Source organism: Rhinoderma darwinii, chromosome 7 (genome assembly GCF_050947455.1).
Source record: "Rhinoderma darwinii isolate aRhiDar2 chromosome 7, aRhiDar2.hap1, whole genome shotgun sequence".
Lineage (NCBI taxonomy): Eukaryota > Metazoa > Chordata > Amphibia > Anura > Rhinodermatidae > Rhinoderma > Rhinoderma darwinii.
In genome coordinates, this window is record NC_134693.1 from 125,915,506 (window position 1) to 125,936,397 (window position 20,892).

General features: G+C 36.1%; 1 protein-coding gene across 16 annotated transcripts in view; it reads right to left on the minus strand.

Annotated features, from left to right (window-relative positions):
• Positions 1-20,892, minus strand: part of CADPS (calcium dependent secretion activator) — a 357,994-nt gene that overhangs the window by 115,190 nt on the left and 221,912 nt on the right. For all 16 annotated transcript variants that reach the window (XM_075833970.1, XM_075833961.1, XM_075833967.1 and 13 more), the window contains exons 12-13: positions 11,501-11,637; positions 6,799-6,986 (exon numbers count right to left, since the gene is read on the minus strand). In XM_075833970.1, the coding sequence (XP_075690085.1) occupies positions 6,799-6,986; positions 11,501-11,637 (325 nt within the window). The remainder of the gene's footprint in view (positions 1-6,798; positions 6,987-11,500; positions 11,638-20,892) is intronic.

The window sequence follows — 20,892 nt, forward strand, 5'->3', positions numbered from 1 at the left end:
CCGATGCCACTTTTTTTTTTTACACAAATTATTATGCTGAAAAAAATAAGAGGGGCTTCAGTCACGCCGAGCAGGACTCATTTATAAAAAAAAGAATTAACACTTTCTACTTAGAAAAGTCTGACCTGGTGTTGTTTTTAGCTTAAGCCAGATTCATGAACAATCATGAAAGAAGTTGATTATCTTTTATTATATGCGCTGAACGTAGTGCCCAAACGCAGTGTGAGCGTAGTTAAAGCTGTGACGTGACTATGTGCACCCCCCCAATTGACAGCTCTGTGGGGAAAACAAATTAAAATACGACTGGCACATTTCCTGGTGGGGAAAAACATGAAGTCAGGAACTGCTACAATGTAGAAACCATACCGTAACAGCGAATAAAGGGATATAACACAAAATAACAATTTACAAGGTAAATTTTTCTTTATTTTTATTAAAGCTTTTCATCAATTTAAAAAAATCCATTTGTTCCTATAGTGTTTATTGCACTTTTATGTAAGTAAAAAAAGAACAGATTGAAACTATTGATACAGAAATGAATGCGTTCAGTCTGCAATTCAGATTCTTTTACATTCAATAATATATGATTTTTTGAAAGAAAAATATATAGAAAAAAATCTGGGGTGGATGATGCCGTTTAAACTGTGGTCAATTTAGTACATTTTGGATTCTTGTTAATCTATTGTATCTTTAGTATATTAGAATATGTAGCAGACTGCAAAAAAATAAATTAAAAAAAAGTCATGCAGGATCTATTATAAATGGGACTTAGAATGGATATCTACACTGTACCACATGCATAGGGATTACGGTGACTGCAGCTTTTCTTCCAGCTATAGTCTCTGAATTAACCATGTCCTCCAAATTTCACCCCCTAAATAAATATATATATATAAGTATGTATATATATATATATATATATATATATATATATATATATATATATATATATACGTATATATACATATATATATATATATATACATATATATACATATATATATATATATATGTATATATATATATATATATATATATATATATATATATATATATATATATATATATATAATATATATATATATATACATATGTGTGTGATGACAGATGTGATTGATGTAGAAATGTATATAGTCTGGATCACCTTGTTGTCTATTACATTTTGCATAGGTCATGATGAGGCCAAAGGTGAGCTGGGACACTATTCTCTCTGCTGGAGTGCAGATCAGAGATACAGTGCCAGGGCTGCACACAGAGAAGCACCCTGGACAGCAGCTCTACAGCGAGCTCTATGTGACGCTATGTCATGTTGTCAGTCCTCACCTTCAGGCTGTACCACAACATCTGAATCGCATCCTCTCCGCACTTTCTCACTGACTGCAAGCTACTTATGTCTAACTGCCTGACCTTCCACATACACGATACAAAGAGACAACCCACCTCAGCTCCGCCATCAATGTCTCTTTCACATAAAGGAGATTGATTGCCATGTGGATTTCTCTTCGCTCTTGACCTTCATTACTGGAATGGCAGATTATGACTGACAGCAAGCCTCATCTCACAGAAAACTAAACTACTAGTTCTTTTATGGACATGTAAAACCAAATCAACATCTAGTGATAAAACAGAACAAATGCAAAGCAATGCATATGGAAATGAAGGGTCGAATTGGAAAACCCTCTAGTGCCTGGTGGGATCAGTGTTCAGGAGAACCTAAAGCCTAACACGGTAGAAAGATTGCTTTGACACTTTAAAAATGTCCAACTTTTTAAGTCCTGTGTAAAAAAAGCTGTTTGGAAATAAAAGTGGTAAAGGGGTTGTCTGATGAAGACAACCTCTTATCATACATAGTCCTCTATGGACATCAAAGTGGGAGGTCCCATGCTCGGGACCTGCCGCTAACATCCAGAGGGGTAAGCTGCTAACAAAGAGCAGGGCTCACTCAAGCGAACCCGGCCTGTCTATGTGTTACATGGTCATCCATTAATACTGTATTATCCTGCAGTGGCTGCTGCAGGGGAAATTTCTAGCCGTCTGCAGCTTCCCTCGTGAAAACAGCTGAGTTTCGAAGCTAGACCCTTGGCATTCAGCTGTTTGCTGGAATGGCTTCAATTTAAGGGGAATGTATCGTCAAAAAAATGGCATATTATTTAAATCAGGTTTTTGTTATACTCACAGTTTAAAAAAATGTTGGTGGCATTTTTTTTTTGCATGTGACTATCCGCATAAAAAAATCTTGAAAGATTGCAGTCCTCACATAGGCCACAAGAACAGTCACAATAAGATGATATTTCCTGTTCTGTAGCTCACTTGTCAACTTTGCTGTGTATACAGGCACAGGATGAGCAGAGTCATCTCATTATCATTAGAGGGTGGGCTAGATAAGATAGGATAGTAACACTATACACACAGATAGGGCTCGGTATGCAGCTCCTCTGGGCTCTGCGGGAGGTGGCTGTGCTCCATAACTTCCTGGAGACTGTAAAAATGTATGAGATTTCTCTGTCAATTGACTCCTATTCATCTCATATTCCATAAAGTGCACCCACTCTGCAGTACTGTCTACAAAGCAAGTACAGGGAGAAAGGGCATGTCTCTAATATGTCCGCCCTCTGGGAAGGTTTTACAAATTAAATATAAATAGCTACAACATGATGTGTAATAATATGCTTGAAACTTAATGGACATCCAAGGTAGAGTTTAAACAATTTTAAATTATACAGCAGAGAAAATTATATTCTACGAGTCGGAAAACTGTCTGAAGTTAAAGGGTTAAGGTAAAGGTAAAGAAAGTTTAAGAAAAGTATCTAAGGTAACCTGAATTAAGGGATGAGCATTTCGGATTGAATAAATTGGTGGATATTCTAGATATTTTAACACTATAATAACCTTACCTTTTGGGTTCAGGATTCGGTTGGGATTTGGAATCTTTCCGTTTTTTAGAATCCCTTTTAGAATCTCTCTTAGGCTCTGGTTCAATCCCAGAAGGGCTAGGCACTTTGCCTCCCTCACCTTCTGCATTTTGCTGTGAGCCACCAAGTAATTCTTGCATTAGTGGGCTGTGGTGCATGGGTGGTGTGGATGGCACATGCAGTGTACACAAAAAGTAGATAAAATGAGAGACAGCAGAAAGTATGAAATAAGAGGATACAAGAAAGCAAACTGAGAAAAGAAACATAATAACAAAATAAGAAAAAGCAAAATCATGCACAAAGAAAACAAAATCAGGATTGTAAAGAGTATAAAACTATGTTAATTAAAATGGGTAGCCACTAAATTTAGTTTTATACTGGTATAGAGAAGCGTAATAATAATAATAATCAATCCTTATAGGGGTTTTTCAACACTGGAGCACTGGGGTCCCTTGGTTCTGTTGATTATGGGCTTCTGAGGGTCGGACCCCCACCCATTTTGCACTCATGGTCTATTCTAAAAAATGTTTTAATGATGGGCTAGAAGAGGACTTCAGCTACAGATTGGGGTTTGATAAATCTGTTGCAGGGTTAAAACAACGCTAGGTTGAACCTGACCATGTTTCTCCCCCGGTGTTTCTTGGGTGCCGACGTAACACAACCATCCAATTGGTGAACTATCATTGGGTAACACAGTTAGCCTAATGTATCAAAATTGTTAGGACCAAAGAAAATATTTTTTTGGTGCCCATGTCAAAGAATGAGAGTCCATGTTTGGAACATACAACAAAGCAACTTTTGCTCTGAGACAGTTTTGAGGCTCAAATAATTAGCACTTCAGACATTTTTTTTCTTGGCACAACATCACTGTATGACATCTCACATCACATGTTATGGTTGTGATACTTTTATGTTCTTATATATGACATCTGCTGAAAATCGAAGAGATACCTAGGAGACTTCAAGAGTGTCATTTATATTTGGGGAGCGATAATATTTTGAGCGAAACGCACACTTTTTTTTAAATGAACTAATTAATTAAATAAATAAAACATTTAATTAAAAAAAAAAAAAAAAAAACAATTACTGCATGATTATTTCTAATTCAGATCTGCTAATACTAATAATGTTGGTTTTACCAAGTATGGACCCCCGGAAATTTTGTAGATTCTGTTCATTAGTGATAAGGTCGAGGTCAATAACAAGAAGTAGGTTCCAATGAAAAGGTAAAGGCATTTCTACAAGTATTGAAAGCACCTAACTGGGAAAAATTCATTGTTCCCTGGCTCAATAAAGACAAAATAATCTATAGGAAGAATCCCTGTGGTTCTGTTAATTATGAAACTTGGGTTTTAGGATTCCAATATGTGAAATGAGTCATTCCTTGACTATTCACCTTCATGCAATGTTAATTCAATAGTTTCTATAGGTTTCTGTTTAACCTCTTACAATATTAAGTCTTTAGCAATTTATAGCAACATGAATATTAGTCCTAAACCAGGTAAGTTTAGGATCCTCTTAATCCTAAACGAGCGCCGATCAATGAGACAGCTCGTTGATCGGCGCTTGTTTGCTTCTTTCACAAGGAGCTATGTATGAGGATGGGCACTTGTTACTATTATTGCTCATCTCCATTTCTATCTCGATGGCCGCACGTCTTCCTTGTTTACACAGGGAGATGTGCTGCCGACAACGATAATATTTTAGGCTGCATAAACGATACAATCAGCTGATGAAAAAGCGTTTGCTCGCTCGTTGGCTGATCGTTGCCCTGTTTAAACAAGTCAATGATCGGGATCGGGAGTCCTGTGAACACTCGTTTGTCTGATAATTGGCACGTGTAAATAGGCTTTTAAATACGGCCTACAAAATGGCAGGCATTACAAATTTGTAAATGATGGACACTCATCTAATAGATATTTATGGCACGAGAAAAGCCCTTTAAATAAGTTTTGCTGACTGGCAACCAGCTGGATATAGATCATAATTGATGTTTCAAATGGTGTAAAAAAAAAAAAGTTAATTGTATTGACTAGAGCATATAATACAATATTCTAATAATTAAATGAGTTACAAAATCTAGGGATTTTTTATTTGTGAACTTTTTGACACCATTTTTATTCTTGCCTTATATCTATAGGGACAACATACATTGTCTCTGAGCCTATCCCCATGATTTTATGTAATTAGTTCATCTTTCATCAAATATAAATATTGGAGATTATAAAACTTTTCTCAGATCCTATATCAAGGTGACCATTACAATGCATCAAAAATAATGATTAAGTCATAAGGAGTCTGTCCCTTTTAATTCCGAAGACAACTAAGCATACATTTGGAAGAAAGTGATAATATGTTTGTTTAATAGCTTTTCTCTCCTTCAATCTTAAGGATTCTAAGGATTCTAAGTGAGCCCTATTGTAACCCATCAAAATGAGGTCTATTTGTTTACTGTACCCTCAGGCGCCAACAACTGGGAGTTCATTGTGCCTGTTAATTAAAGAAAGTAATTTACTCACCTTAAAAAGAAAGTCAAAATTTGTACATTGTGTGACCCATACTATTGCTTCAACAACCTGACAAAAGGCTGGTTGTGTAATATGCTGCTCAGAGTAAGGTTTTAGCGCTATTTAACCCCTTCTAGTCACAAAATGACTTTCCAAAAGCAAACAATTGATTTACTGGATAGCTTGGGTTCTTTAACTAAAATAAGCATGAGTCTAATGACTCCATGATTTTCTCCAATTTTATATTTTTATACTAAAATATCATATAATTTATTATCAATGTATATACATTATACTATACAGTAGTGTAAATAGTAAAATAAACTTTTAGTATAAAGATCTATAGCTAACTAAGCTGCCTGGGAATAAACCATCGGTAAAAGGTCAAAATAACAATGACAATTTTATAACTTATCCGGCGCTCAGATCAAGGGTAAAAAAACCGTAAAATAAAGCATAATAAAAAAAAAACAAAAAAAAAAACATAGTAGTGAAATCCTACTTCAATTAAAAGTGGTATTCCCATGTTATATAGTGATAGCATATCACTTGAATATGCCATCACTTTATGACGAGTGGGGAGTCCGACCTCTGAGTCTATACCGATCTTTAGAATTAAGGCGCTGCAGAGCTGGTTTAGCGCTGAGTGAATGGACAGCTGTGTGGTTGGTCATGTTGCAGTAAATGGAAAACTTAGAAGGAGATGCAGCACTAAAACCAGCGCTGCGGCCCCTTCAATCTTAGGATTTTAGGGATATGCCATCACTTTATAAGATGGGAATAACAATTTTCAAAAAATACAAATATAATTAAGTTCAACAAAGTCATAGTTACAGTAAATCTATTGACTAAATTTATTGCCCTGGAATATCTAGACTGACTTTATTGAACTTGATTTTATTTGCATTTATTTTGAACTATAGTGGTGGTTCATTAGAAGGTGTTTTGGTTTTTTTTCTCCATGATTTTAGTTCCAAGATAGTTATAAAATTGTAGTAGTATAAATAGGACAGATCAAAATAAATGCATTATTCAAAAATGTTTTACTTCCAGAACTTTAGGATCGTCTATAACCATAATTTTCCAATCATGGTCATAGAGCACTGTTTTAAAAATAAATATAAAACTTTTGTGTATTGGTTAACTATCATCCTTTAACCCTATTGAAACAAAAAAAAAGCTGAATTTATCATTCAACCAAAAAAGCAAATAGTTGAAATGAATGAAAACTATTGCCCAAGTGACCATTTTGGAATCCATGTGAATCTCAATACATTATGTTAAAAATATAACCAAAAACACTACTGTGTACTAGGCCTAAAACCTTCATTATTTTTTTTTTTAGATTTTTCTAAGGTAAAGGCGTATGAATATTTTACCTGTTGCCGTGTACATGTGACGCACAGAAGGCAAAACTATAATGAAGCAATGTTGGATCAATCATGGCTCCATTCTCTGCTCTTTCCAATAAGTCACTAAGATAACACAGGTGTCGATGGCAGCCTCTTACTCCGTAACGGGCACAATATTCATCAAGGACAAACACCTGACCAGGACTGAACCAACCCTAGAAAAAAAAAGGGATATTTATAAGGTTCAATACACAATGATCAAAGCTAACACTAGTTGTGTGTACATTTACTTACAATCTAATTTTTGTTAGAATACCTCAACAATACAGTGCTTTATGGTGGCACCATGTCTCGGCACAACGAGTACCTATGGCTTGGTAGTACGAAACCGTAAGGACTCTGTTTACCACCCTACATGCTCAAATATACTCCAAGAATATTCAGTCCGTGGACGGTGTTCTGGAAGATCAAGGCTCGAGGTGTGGTCACTGTTTGTTTAACATAGGCTCTTCCTTGGAGGTGGGATTGATTCATGGAAATCTACACTGAATGGCCGCTTTATTAGAGACACCTGCCCTTTCAGGACTGTGAGTGCAAGTGAGTACGTTTTCCGTGGATCAGTTTCAGTGTGAATCCACATTAGAATGGGAAAATCGAGCGATCTGAGAAACTTCAAATGAGGCATTGTCATCGGTGCTAGACTAGCCGGGGCCAGTATTTAAAAAAAAACTGCCAACCTTGTAGGGTTTCCTAGTGAAACAGTGTCAAGAGTAAACCGAGACTGGTGTGATCATGAAAAAACATCCATCAAAAAGCGACCTGTGGACGTCAACAACTCATCTATGAAAGGGGTCAGTGGAGGATGTCAAGAATCATTCTGAGAAACAGGCGGTGCAGAGTCAAGCCAATTGCAGCCAAATACAACGCTGGTGCTCCAACTAAAGTGTCCAAATGCACAACTCGTCGTTCCCTAGCACGGATAGGCTATAACAGAAGGTGACCAGTTTGAGTGGAATGGCAATCTAAGGAAAACAGAAAGGCAAGACTCCAGTGGGAAAAAGAGTGCAAAAATTGGATCACCGAGCAATGGAAAAACATTGCCTGGTCAGATGGATCCAGATTTGTGTGGCACCATGCCGATTGGAGGGTCAGAATTTGGCTCAAGCAGCATAAATCAATGAACCCCTAACGTGACAGGTGTCAACAGTTCAGGCTGGGGTAGGTGGAGTAATAGTGTGGGGAATGTTTTCTTGGCACGCCCTGGGTCCTCTGATACCTGTGGATGGACTTTTATACAGTAGGGCTTAAGTAAGGATTGTAACCGACCAAGTTCATCCCTCCATGGCAGCTGTTTACCCTATGGCAGAACGACACTATAGCGGCAACCGTGAAAAGCTATTCTTTCCACATGGGCCAATATTCCTGCAGAACAATTTAAAACCAAGTGGAATTTATGTCATGAAGAATTGCTGCGGTCCAAAAGGCCAAAAGAAGGCCAACCTGCTACTTGATAGGTGTCTCTAATAAAGTCCCATTCAGTGTGTATACGTATTCCATTCATACAGATGAGTGCGTGTAAACTAGTGCTACAGTACCCTCACATCCATAACTTTCTGCATGTTTGCTCCCAGAGACCATGCCAAATTCTAAGAGAAACTGAATGACAAAATAAAACAATACATGTTTTCTATAGGGTCAGAGAGATTGTTAATAAATGTCTTAATTATCAATAGGGCATAAATAGGGGGTTTAATTATATTGCTAAAGCCTTAAATCTATATAAGTTTATAATACTCTTGGTTGACATCATAGTTCTCTTTATTTCATGCCTGTTAAATATTCAGCTCCATTTTTATCGTCAGTCAGTAAATTAACAGATGTCTGTCAGCCCTGAGCAGATGACCCTAAAAACACTACAACCAATGATCCATGAAAATGCCACTGAGCTTGATTTAATTGTACAATTATAGCTTTCCCCTATAGATAGTAGTTATGGTTTTAACCTGCTCTTAATTGATAGCCATTGCTTTTGGTATTGATTGCAAATGGCCAGTGAGTAAAGTACAGACCAAAGGAGACAAATTAGAAGGTAGAGTAGAAGAAAAGTTCCATACAATAGAATTGTTTACACACCCAACAAACATCAAACCTTCTCAGTAATCTTTAACCATTGTCTGTGATAATCCCTGAGAAAGATTTGTTTCCAGACCGATCAGAATACAATACAGTATTTGACAATTAGAACTAAACAAAATTCAATATTCTTATACACTAAATAAAACAAAGTAGAGCAGAAAGAACTTTTTTAAGAAATCGCTTATTGATTGCATTGTAGATCTCTTTTTTATATACTTTATATGGAGCACTGATTCCCTGCTCCCCCACACTGCTAACTAATAATGTTAGTGGTCTGCTTTAGGTCTCTTGCACACGACCGTTGTGAAAAACGGCCCGAGTGGCACCCGATAGTCTTCCCGGACCCATTCACTTTAGCAGGTGAATCGGGTCCGTGAAAAATGGCCCGAGTCTCCAATCCGAGGAAAGATAGAACATGTCCTGTCTTTCCTCGTATCACTGATGGTACTCGGACGGCACACTCGGTCGTGTGCATGAGGCGTTAGGGTCCAATCTGTATGTAGCTTCTGTGTATCTCGATAGGAGCCAAAAATAGATTGCATTCCCTTGTGGGCTGTGGGCCACCAAGATATACATTAACTAACCCCTTATTTTCTTCAAAAAAGCAAAAGATTAGCTGCTCAAGATATTGATGGTTCCTTAGGTGTCAAAGACTTACAAAATGGTCCCACCACTGGTGTCAAGTAGAGACAATCCATTTAAGGAGCTATTTGGTAACATAAAATGAATGGCTTATCCTCCAGATAGGCCATCAATATCTGAACGCTGGGGGTCTGACTCTCATCACTCCAACGATCAGCCCCCTCATTGCTTACCCATCCCTGTACTTCACAACGCTGTCACCTTGTAGTACTGTAATACTGTGTACAAAAAATACGAATGTGATGGCGTTTCGCAGTACAGAACTGTGTACGCAATGAAGGGGAGCAGTGCCCGCTAAAGTGCCACGGCTGCTTCCAAAATCTGTTCGGCAGGGGTGTCAAGGGTCGGACCCCTACTGATCAAGATAGGCCATAAATTTTTAATCACCGGAAAACCCCTTTAAGACCAGATTCACACGAGCGTGTGCGTTTTGTGCAAAAGGCACTTAACAGCTCCGTGTGTCAGCCCCGTATAATGCGTGGCTGCGTGATTTTCGTGCAGCCTCCATCATTATGACACTCCGTTTGGATGTTTGTAAACAGAAAAGCATGTGGTGCTTTTCTGTTTTCATTCATAGTTTTACAGCAGTTGGGCGAATCACGCGCGTCCCACGGAAATGCTTCCGTGTGGTGCGCGTGATTTCCACGCACCCATTGACTTCAATGGGTGCGTGCACAAAGAACGGACATGTTGTGACTTTTTCGCAGCGGACTCACGCTGCGTAAAAATCACGCAACTGTCTGCACGGCCCCATAGACTAATATAGGTCCGTGCGACGTGCGTGAAAATCACGCGAATTGCACGGACGTATATCCCGTTCATCTGAATAAGCCCTAAGTATAACCAGCATTAAGCTTCAAGCACTTGTTACTGTGAAAATATGGAGCGATTTACACAGTCTTATGGTGCCTTTATATGGGACTTTATTACGGAAGTATTCTCCCCTCTAAACAATGCTTCCATTGAGAGAAAAATACTTTGTACGTCAACATATGAAATCGAAGGCATATGAAGGTACAGTGTGGCCCCATAGACTTCTAGGGGTGGCGCACTATAGGTCTTTAACTCGGAGTATGCAAAGGATGCATGTGCAACAGCTCTTAGACTAAGGCTATACTGACAAATTGGTTTTGTAATGAGTTACGTAATTTAATGTAACTATGATTTGCCTGTTAATGTATTTGCACAATGACACTATCTTGTGACAGTCACGAGATCAATAAAAATAGAAGAAGAGAGTCAGTACTGAGGTCTATTCCTGGTTTGCCTGTGACCGCATGGGCGCCAGTTCCAATTTATCTGAAATTGCGAATGCATATCGGAGCATCACAAGAGTGAATGACTAGGACAGTTATACATCATTAACATTGTCTTCTTTTGAAGGAAAGTAGTAAGGCTTGAAATGTGTTCAAGTCGGATCGTCTGATTTCAGCCTCAATATTTAGCTTTATTCAGATGAACGAGTGTAAACTCGCACGTAAGAAATGGCTGTTTTTCACGTCCGAGTTGCACCCGTGCGGGATCTGCTATCACAGATTCCTTATAGACTTGAGTTTATTGAGGGATCCGTAAAAACGAATGAAAATAGGACATGTCCTATTTTTTCACGGACCTTTCACATGGTCCATTAAAACAACGGCCGTGTGGACAGCCTCATTGAAATACATGCGTCCGTTAGAAAAAAACGTCCGTCACACGGACGATATTTATGTTCGTCTAAATAAGCCCTTATGCTCCCCCTCAAATATTGGGGTACTGATATTTTCCATTCCATTAAAGATGGTCATATGTTTATATCATTGTAGTATTTTATCACTTCTGGGTATATTTAACTTTGCAAAGTTGAATTAAGTTTGTATTTTATTCTACTAAAAAAAAAAAAAAAAAACATCCCGATGACATCATGTCTACTCAAAAACTTGAATACTGTATAGAAGTAGAAGCAACTCACCAGGCAAGAATATGAGTCGTTGAGTCTATGGTCTAGTGTAAGCCGCTGAACCATCTCAAACAGGGTGGCGTGATCAAAGTTACACGGGTTTGAAGATATGAATTCATCCATTCCATGTTTTTGAGCTCTGTCGGCATCTGTTAGTTTTCATGTATGGAGAAAAAGACAGTTTAGAGAAACAGAAAAAAAACACTATATTTTCTTTTTTACCCAAAGAAGCCTAAATCCAAAAATATAAACTGTATTTAATAATATCAACGTAAAAATAACCTGGACTTGACTTTATTATTCAGTTGGATGACCCTAAATCTCATTGTGAATGGAAAGCATTCATTTTTATGAAGTTATTAGCTAAATATGATGTCAGATAACACTTGTGCTATATTTTATACTTAAAAGTAGGCAAATATTTTTATTTTTTAGCATTAAAGAGTCATTTACTACAAGTAGCAAGCCCACACATCTTTGTCCAAATTCTGAAATTGTTTAAAATGTATATACCATAGTGTAATCACGTTGAAATATGGAATGGCAGTCAAAGAAAATGGGATGTTATGTTGGCGCATGGGAAAACTTTTTCAGTAATATTTGAATACTAAATTTTGTTTATACCCTATGTCTATACCCTATGTTCCACCATGCAGTGCAGTTGTGGGGTGCACTCTCTCAACACTACTGGATGCCAATGATTGTTGCCAGGAGCTAAAAGTAAGACGTGTGGCATATTTAGTAATATGAAAATAATATGGGAGGGGGACACGCCAGACGTGTATCTGGTCCTAAAGTGTTCATAGGACTCTAGTGAGAACTGTCTGTGACTAACATAGCAGATCATCACCTAAAGAGACTATATCCTACTCAAAGACGTAGCTTGGGTGGTTTGAGCCCCGGTACAAAAACTGCACTTGGGCCTTCTACCAACCAATGACTTCTCACGTCCCAGTGTTTAAGGATGTGATGTTATTCGAATAGAGAGAGGCTCCCTCTATCATGAAAATTGTAGTCCATTTGGAAAAAGCAATTGAACCATTGTATAACCATCTTTCCTCATATTTCTGATTTCTTGTGTGGCTAGGAGGATTATTTACCCTAAGGTCATGGGGCTGAGTAAAATTGATTACTGCAACCTTAATACCTAAAACACTCATACCATTGTTTCTAATTAAGGCAGGTAAGCAGTTGATATTTTGCTTACATGGTAATGATTTTATGTGTAATGGAAGCATATGGCACCAGGACTTTTAATAGAAAGGTCCACATCTTTAACGACATAACCATCGGATATGGAACAATTATCTGCAACTTGCAAGTGGGCAAAGCGGTGTGGGCAGCACATTATCTTTTTTTCTACCGGAAGTAAATGAACCTAAAATGTCAGAAATATCTTTATCAGCCTCTAACACTATTCAGTATACTTTATTTATATTAATGTCTAATTTATCATTTTTGATTTTTTTTTATATGCATCCATTTTCTGCCTCCTAAATTGTCTCATAATGAAAACGTCCATTTATTGTAGATTTATATTTTGTAATTTATACAACACAAGGACTACACATACATTTCCACTTAAAAAATTTTCTAAAATATATTGGAGAGATTTTAAATAAATCACACACTTACACACAAAAATACCTAAATCTACCTAAACCTCAATATATTTAGAATTTTTTTTTTGTCACATATAATCTTGTTGTTACAATTAGGAAAAGGGAGTAGCTTACAGTATATTGTACTTGCAAACAGTCCTGAATTTTGCTGGATTGTCCCACGATCCGATCCACAAAAGATTTTATGCTTAATTAAAAGGACATTTTTTGGGCTATTTCTGGAAGAACTGAGACAGGACTAAAAATCTCCCATAAATTGGGATTCAAATTCTTATTTATGAATATATGTACCCAATGTACCAGCTAAAGTCGACTAACAGTAGTGCCATTATGCCATATCTACTAGAATGGAGCATAGTGCTTTTTTATAAATTCACTTGTTGAACATGTGCACCATCTTAAAACAGGCTTAGATATTTTTTAATAATAGGGCACAACAGGTGCACCAATTTAGCCATGCCCCTTATTCCACCCATGAACAAATTTGCACAAACCATATACTGGAGAAATTTGCTGCAGACATATTCAGCGTTCCACTTCTATGAACACCAAACCTTTGCAAGGTTAAATCATTTTTTACTTATGTGTTTTGAGCACTCCTCAAACTGGAAGGATCTAAGCAAACTTGTAATGCCTACATTTATTTTAAGTTATTTTAAATTTGAGTTTTGGAAGCGAACACAAATCCATCAAGGTTATATCTTTAGTAAATTACCAATACAATAAATTAAATACCAATAAAGTTTTTTTTCTTTTTAACTGGATGTCTATACATTGTCAACCATTATGAATGGAATTTGTTATATTATTACAGGGGGCAGTAAAATAAAAAAAATTAAAAAAAAATCTTGCAGACGAATATATATATATATATATATATATATATATATATATATATATATATATAGTATTACAAGTAGTGGCATTCTTGCTAACATGTAAAATAATAGTATGGCCTCTAACATTATACCACAAAAATACCTAGGAATAAAATAATTTTAAAACTACAATTTTATAAATTATAAAGAAAGGCAAAATTATAGAGATAAATTATGTGGCTAATTTTGATGGAGGAAAAAAAAAAACCACTCCTGCCCACCACTGAGAAACACTCAGTCTCCTGCTGTGCATGCTGTTAGTGTTCTGTAGCTCAAGTGGGTAATCTTCTAAGAGATTTGAATATGAAATGTAAAACTGCATCAACAGTTCTCTTCAGATACCAAAAGCACAAGTGAAACAAGTGCATACACCAGCAGCGGAACAGCTTTGATAAATGATCCGATATAGTAATCGAAAGATGAGGAAATTTTAAAATTCACATGGCCTTCTGCCTCTATGAGGGTGATTTTGTTTATGTTTTACACTATAGAAATATAACAGTAAAGAAAAACAAAAAACAAACAAAACAAGCAAAAAAAGTTTTTTTTTTCTGGTCAAAAATAAAAACAAAAACCTATAATCATGGAATTTATGAAATTACTGAAAAGTATTGTCACAGAAATCTAAGACAACAAAGGATTTACATACAGTACAAAAAACAGAGACACCACATAAGTTTCCTGACCTGAATATTAGTGGTAGTCATGTGATGTTTGATTATTTCATGAAAACAACACAAAATATGGTTTTTTTTTTATTAATTATTAATTATAATTAGAATGGTTATATAAGGTAAAATAAGGTCTATTAGTAATTCTTTGTAAAAATGTATTTACCATTTTTTTTATGATATACTAAATTTTTCATTATCACTTTTAAAAACTATAATGCTTTGTTTCAGAACAACACCTGCAGATTCAGCCTTTAGGTTTGTATTTTTCTTTTTTTTTACATTTTTAGAAGCAGTATAATACATCACTTGTATGTCTTGTTGTATATATATATATATATATATATATATATATACGGTATATATATATATATATATATATATATATATATATATATATATATATATATATATACAAGTATTTGTTCTTCTATTATATCACCCATGACCTGCTAATAAGATGAGCTGGAATAGGCTTTTTAGTATTGGCTAAAGAAACCAAAATTGAGCAGGCCGTACTTTTGTTTTTAAAATCAGTCATGGCAACGTAAAAAAACCGCACTCAGCACACATTCAAAAAACACTTTTCTAGAGGCCCGAAATAAACACACATACACATAAACAAACAAACAAACAAACAAACAAACAAACAAACACATAAGCTCCAAGCGTGCATTTTTTTAAATTTAGAAAAATTAGAAAGGTCAGCTATATTATATTATAATGCACAGATTTATTTATTATTTTATTGCTACATTAGTTTTAGTTATGGTAAATTATTCCTAAACATTGATCTTTATGTTTTCAGCCATTGAAAAAAAGTGATAAGAAAAAATGTTTTTTGCTTAAATTGATCACTGTATTATTTGTTTTATGTATATTATAAAAAAGAACATACAATTAATAAAATAGGGCACTAAGTATAATAAATATATCTTACATTGATTTGTTTCCTGACTGTAAGGAGTATTTTCAGCATAATTAAATACACATAATGTGTAATTTGCTCTCTAAATTGTGAAATGTTAATAAATCCATGTTGTAGTGGGCCTCAACCAAACAAAAAAAATAATCCTGTAACTTTTTAAAGTATAACTGGTAGCAATATTCACAATTTATTGCCATTGCCTATACATATCATGCCAGTAAAAAATGTGTTCCATATATACTATATATGTAATAATAATAATAATTTAAAAAAATATTATTATAAAATAAAATATAAATTATAAAAAGAACTAAAAATAATTAGTTGAATTACAAGAATTCATCAATATATTGTTGCAATGTTTTATGGTTAGTTACAGAACTGTAATAAAAAACTTTGGTTATAAAAATTTTATGTATCCTGTACTGAATCTTAGTCTTGGAATAAACATTATCAAACAACAACAACAACAACAACAACAACAACAACAACAACAACAACAGTATAATAAGACAGAGCATAAACATCATTGGATATGTTTTATGCAATATTGTTCATATTTCATGAGCATTTAATTAAAAAATACAGTTCATGGGAACATATGTTAAAAGTAGCATGCTTTTTTTGTGATTTGCGCACATTTTATTCATGCTATTAATGTGGAATGTTAAAGTTGGGTTTCATGCTTTTTGGCGCAGGAAGACAAGCCAGATAATGCAAGGTTATGGCGGGCCTCCAGATGCCGAAATGCCTGAAACATCAAAAGTGAATGTAGCAGATACGAGTTGATCATACAAGAAAAACATAGCAGTGAACTGAATGGAGTGTTAAAAGATTTATGTCAAGCAGAACAAACAATCGTCAAGATCTCACAAGATAGCGAATGGTGCAAAGTACTGAGATTTCAATCCAAGAAGTCCATTCATTCGTTCTCTCATTCATCCTTTCCCTTTTTTTTTTTTTTTATTTGAAAATATATACAGATAGTTTTTGGTTTAATAAAAATAGCAACCTCCAGCATGTTATCATATTGCAGCATTGCCTTGCTGGAGTCCTATTCAGACACCCCAAAAAAGAATATTGTATCTGCTTGAAGAAGTAAGGATAAGATTCTGCCTGCTATCCAAGGGGAATGTAAGCAAAATAAAGGAGAGAAAGAAAGAAGGAAGGATAAGGAGTATTGTATTCATGGTCAGGAGGGACATCACCTGCTCCATCTCATATTGCATTCAAAATACTCCAAATACATATTTGCCAACTCTCATGACAAGTCTAATGCCCTCCTGGGTATTCAAAAAAATAATAAATAATAATAATATAGAAAGCAGTGATTAGAAACAAACTAAACATCCACAAACGAAACAACTTAACTGGACTATGATAGAAACGGGAGTAATAAAATAAGATTAAGAGATCATTCACTAATATTGAAATAGTATTATTTGCATTCTACATTAAAGGCTCTCAACCCTTGTCTTGTATATATATATATATATATATATATATATAAAAGTGCAAATATCACTTCTTTTTAAATTGCAGCCTGTAGCAATCCATCACATTACAACTTTTTGGAACTGACAGTTCCAAAAACAATCAAGTGTATGTTTTCCTTTAAATTAACATTTTCTCATCCATTGAGAAGGGTTGAGTATTTTATCCTATAAGTCAAGAGAAGGGAGAGTTAAGAGAAGGAGTCTCTATTTAATTTTTGGGTGGGTAAAATTTCCAAAAAAACATTAATTGGATTTTTTAGTTCTGATTTGGCACAATTTGTCATATTTTTTTGTATTTTTTTTATTAGAAGGGAATATACATTGATGATAAATGTAGACTGGATAAGAGTCTTAATGATTTTGACATCAACAGCTGCCTAGTGTATGGGCAGCTTGGATTTCCCCCCTTTTTTTTTTAAAATACATTTTGTGCCAGCGAACATTCTTTGAAATCACTTAGTTCTAAATTTAATTAGAGTTTAAAAAACTTAGCGTGCCACAAAAAGCAAAACATACATTAGTTTCCCTTGAGAAAGGCTTTTTATAGGCAGATTTTCTAATAAATAAAATAGTACAGTATGCAGTAGCAGTGTGTCTAGGAAACATTGAAGAAAAGCATTTTTGGTTCAAATGATCCAGTGATTGGAGGAACTATGTGTTGTTTGGTAATAAAATCTAGTGATATATTGGACATTTAACTTTTTTTGGATTAAGAGTTAAGAAAAGCTCTCTGCAACAGTTCGATCAGATGTCCCCTCTAGGTGGGTCAATTCTATGGATCATGAACCATGTACAAGTCCTGGCAACAAGAATGTCTGGACTATCTGGTGCCAGATAAGGGGAATTTTACTAGCTATTTTTCTGTTTGTTTTTTTTTTTTAACAAGTATCCCATTTAAAGAGGCTCTGTCACCAGATTTTGCAACCCCTATCTGCTATTGCAGCAGATAGGCGCTGCAATGTAGATTACAGTAACGTTTTTATTTTTTAAAAACGAGCATTTTTGGCCAAGTTATGACCGTTTTTGTATTTATGCAAATGAGGCTTGCAAAAGTACAACTGGGCGTGTTGAAAAGTAAAAGTACAACTGGGCGTGTATTATGTGCGTACATCGGGGCATTTTTACTACTTTTACTAGCTGGGTGTTCTGATGAGAAGTATCATCCACTTCTCTTCAGAACGCCCAGCTTCTGGCAGCGCAGACACAGCCGTGTTCTCGAGAGATCACGCTGTGACGTCACTTCCCCAGGTCCTGCATCGTGTCAGACGAGCGAGGACACATCGGCACCAGAGGCTACAGATGATTCTGCAGCAGCATCGGCGTTTGCAGGTAAATCGATGTAGCTACTTACCTGCAAACGCTGATGCTGCTGCAGAATCAACTGTAGCCTCTGGTGCCGATGTGGCCGACACGATGCAGGACCTGTGAGTGACGTCACAGATCTGCACTGCCAGAAGCTGGGCGTTCTGAAGAGAAGTGGATGATACTTCTCATCAGAACGCCCAGCTAGTAAAAGTAGTAAAAACGCCCCGATGTACGCACATAATACACGCCCAGTTGTACTTTTACTTTTCAACACGCCCAGTTGTACTTTTGCAAGCCTCATTTGCATAAATACAAAAATGGCCATAACTTGGCCAAAGATGCTCGTTTTTTAAAAATAAAACCGTTACTGTAATCTACATTGCAGCGCCGATCTGCTGCAATAGCAGATAGGGGTTGCAAAATCTGGTGACAGAGCCTCTTTAAGTCTATGTGATTCAAAAATGAACACAACATGTTAGAATTGTTTTTTTTTACTGCTGTTTGAGGGTTTGACTTGTGAAATTATAGGTTATATGGAGGGGAGACCTTGGATCTTTTCTAGGGGGACCTGTTGGGGGACTTGGGATTTTTATTTAAAAGATTGCTAAAGAATCTTAGCTTTAAAGAGGCTCTGTCACCAGGTTTTGCAACCTCTATCTTCTATTGCAGCAGATCGGCGCTGCAATGTAGATAAGAGTAACGTTTTTTTTTTTAAAAAACAAGCATTTTTGGCCAAGTTATGACTATTTTTATATTTATGCAAATGAGCCTTTCTTAAGTACAACTGGGCGTTTTTAAAGTTATGTCTAAGTGGGCGTGTATTGTGTGTGTTACATCTGGGCGTGTTTACTTCTTTTACTAGCTGGGCGTTCTGACGAGAAGTATCATCCACTTCTCTTCAGAACGCCCAGCTTCTGGCAGTGCAGACACACAGCGTGTTCTCGAGAGATCACGCTGTGACGTCACTCACTTCCTGCCCCAGGTCCTGCATCGTGTCGGACGAGCGAGGACACATCGGCACCAGAGGCTACATTTGATTCTGCAGCAGCATCGGCGTTTGCAGGTAAGTCGATGTAGCTACTTAACTGCAAACACTGATGTTGCTGCAGAATCAACTGTAGCCTCTGGTGCCGATGTGGCCAACACGATGCAGGACCTGGGGCAGGAAGTGAGTGACGTCACAGCGTGATCTCTCGAGAACACGCTGTGTGTCTGTGCACTGCCAGAAGCTGGGTGTTAACGAAGAGAAGTGGATGATGCCGATTCGTCAGCATCATACACTTCTATTCACAACGCCCAGCTAGTAAAAGAAGTAAAAAGGCCCAGATGTACACACACAATACACGCCCAGTTGTACTTTAGAAAGCCTCATTTGCATAAATATAAAAATGGTCATGACTTGGCCAAAAATGCTCGTTTTAAAAAAAAACAAAAACGTTACTCTTATCTACATTGCAGCGCCGATCTGCTGCAATAGGAGATAGGGGTTGCAAAATCTGGTGACAGAGTCTCTTTAACTAAGATTTCATGAATAAATGGGTTAAACAGGTTACGCTGAAAATTCTGGACCACTGATTGCATTTGAGTTTATAATTTATAGGTGCTACATTAACCCCTTAATGACCGAAGCATTTTTCATTTTTTTGTTTTAGTTTTTTACTCCCCGCGTTCCAAGAGCCATAACTTTCTTTTTCTGTCAATTGATTGGTGTGAGGGCTTATTATTTGCAGCAGGAGTTGTAGTTTCTAATGGCACCATTTAAAGTACCATATAATGTACTGGGAAACTGAAAAAAAATTATTTGCTGGCAGAAATTGGAAAAAACTGTGATTCCTACATTGTTTTTTTGGTTTTCGTTTTTTTATCTTTCACCGTGCGGTGAAAACAACAACTTAACTCTATTCTGCTGCTCAATATTATTACGGTGATACCAAATTTATATAGGTTTTTTATATTTTATTACTTTAAAGAAACAAAAACCTTTTTGTTAAAAAAAATCTTTTTTATTTTTTCCGTGGATTGAGCGGTGTGAGGACTTATGTTTTGCCGGAAGAGCTGTCATTTTTATTGGTACCATTCTTTGGTACGTAAAACGTTTTGATCACTTTTTATTACATTTGTTTTGTGAGCTAAGGTGACCAAAAAACAGCAATTGACCGCAGCATTTGAGGGGTTAAATGGCCAAGAACGGTGCGATCGCTGTTCCCGGCCGTTAGTCTGGGCTGTCAGTTGAAAAACACAGCTGACACCCGCAAGGTATGGAGGGTGTTCAGCACATGAGCGCTCTCCATACTTCCCTATGACACTTATCACGTAGAAGAATTGAGGTTTTTTTTCTTTTAATGGGTGTGTTAAACTTTAAAGGAAAATCTAATTATCTATATTTAGGTTTAAAAATTGTTTAGAAAAGATCAAACAATAAAATATATATACGAGCAGACCTGGGAACTACTACATATTAAAATAAGCCTTGCAACAGGATTATTATGTCACATTAAACATTT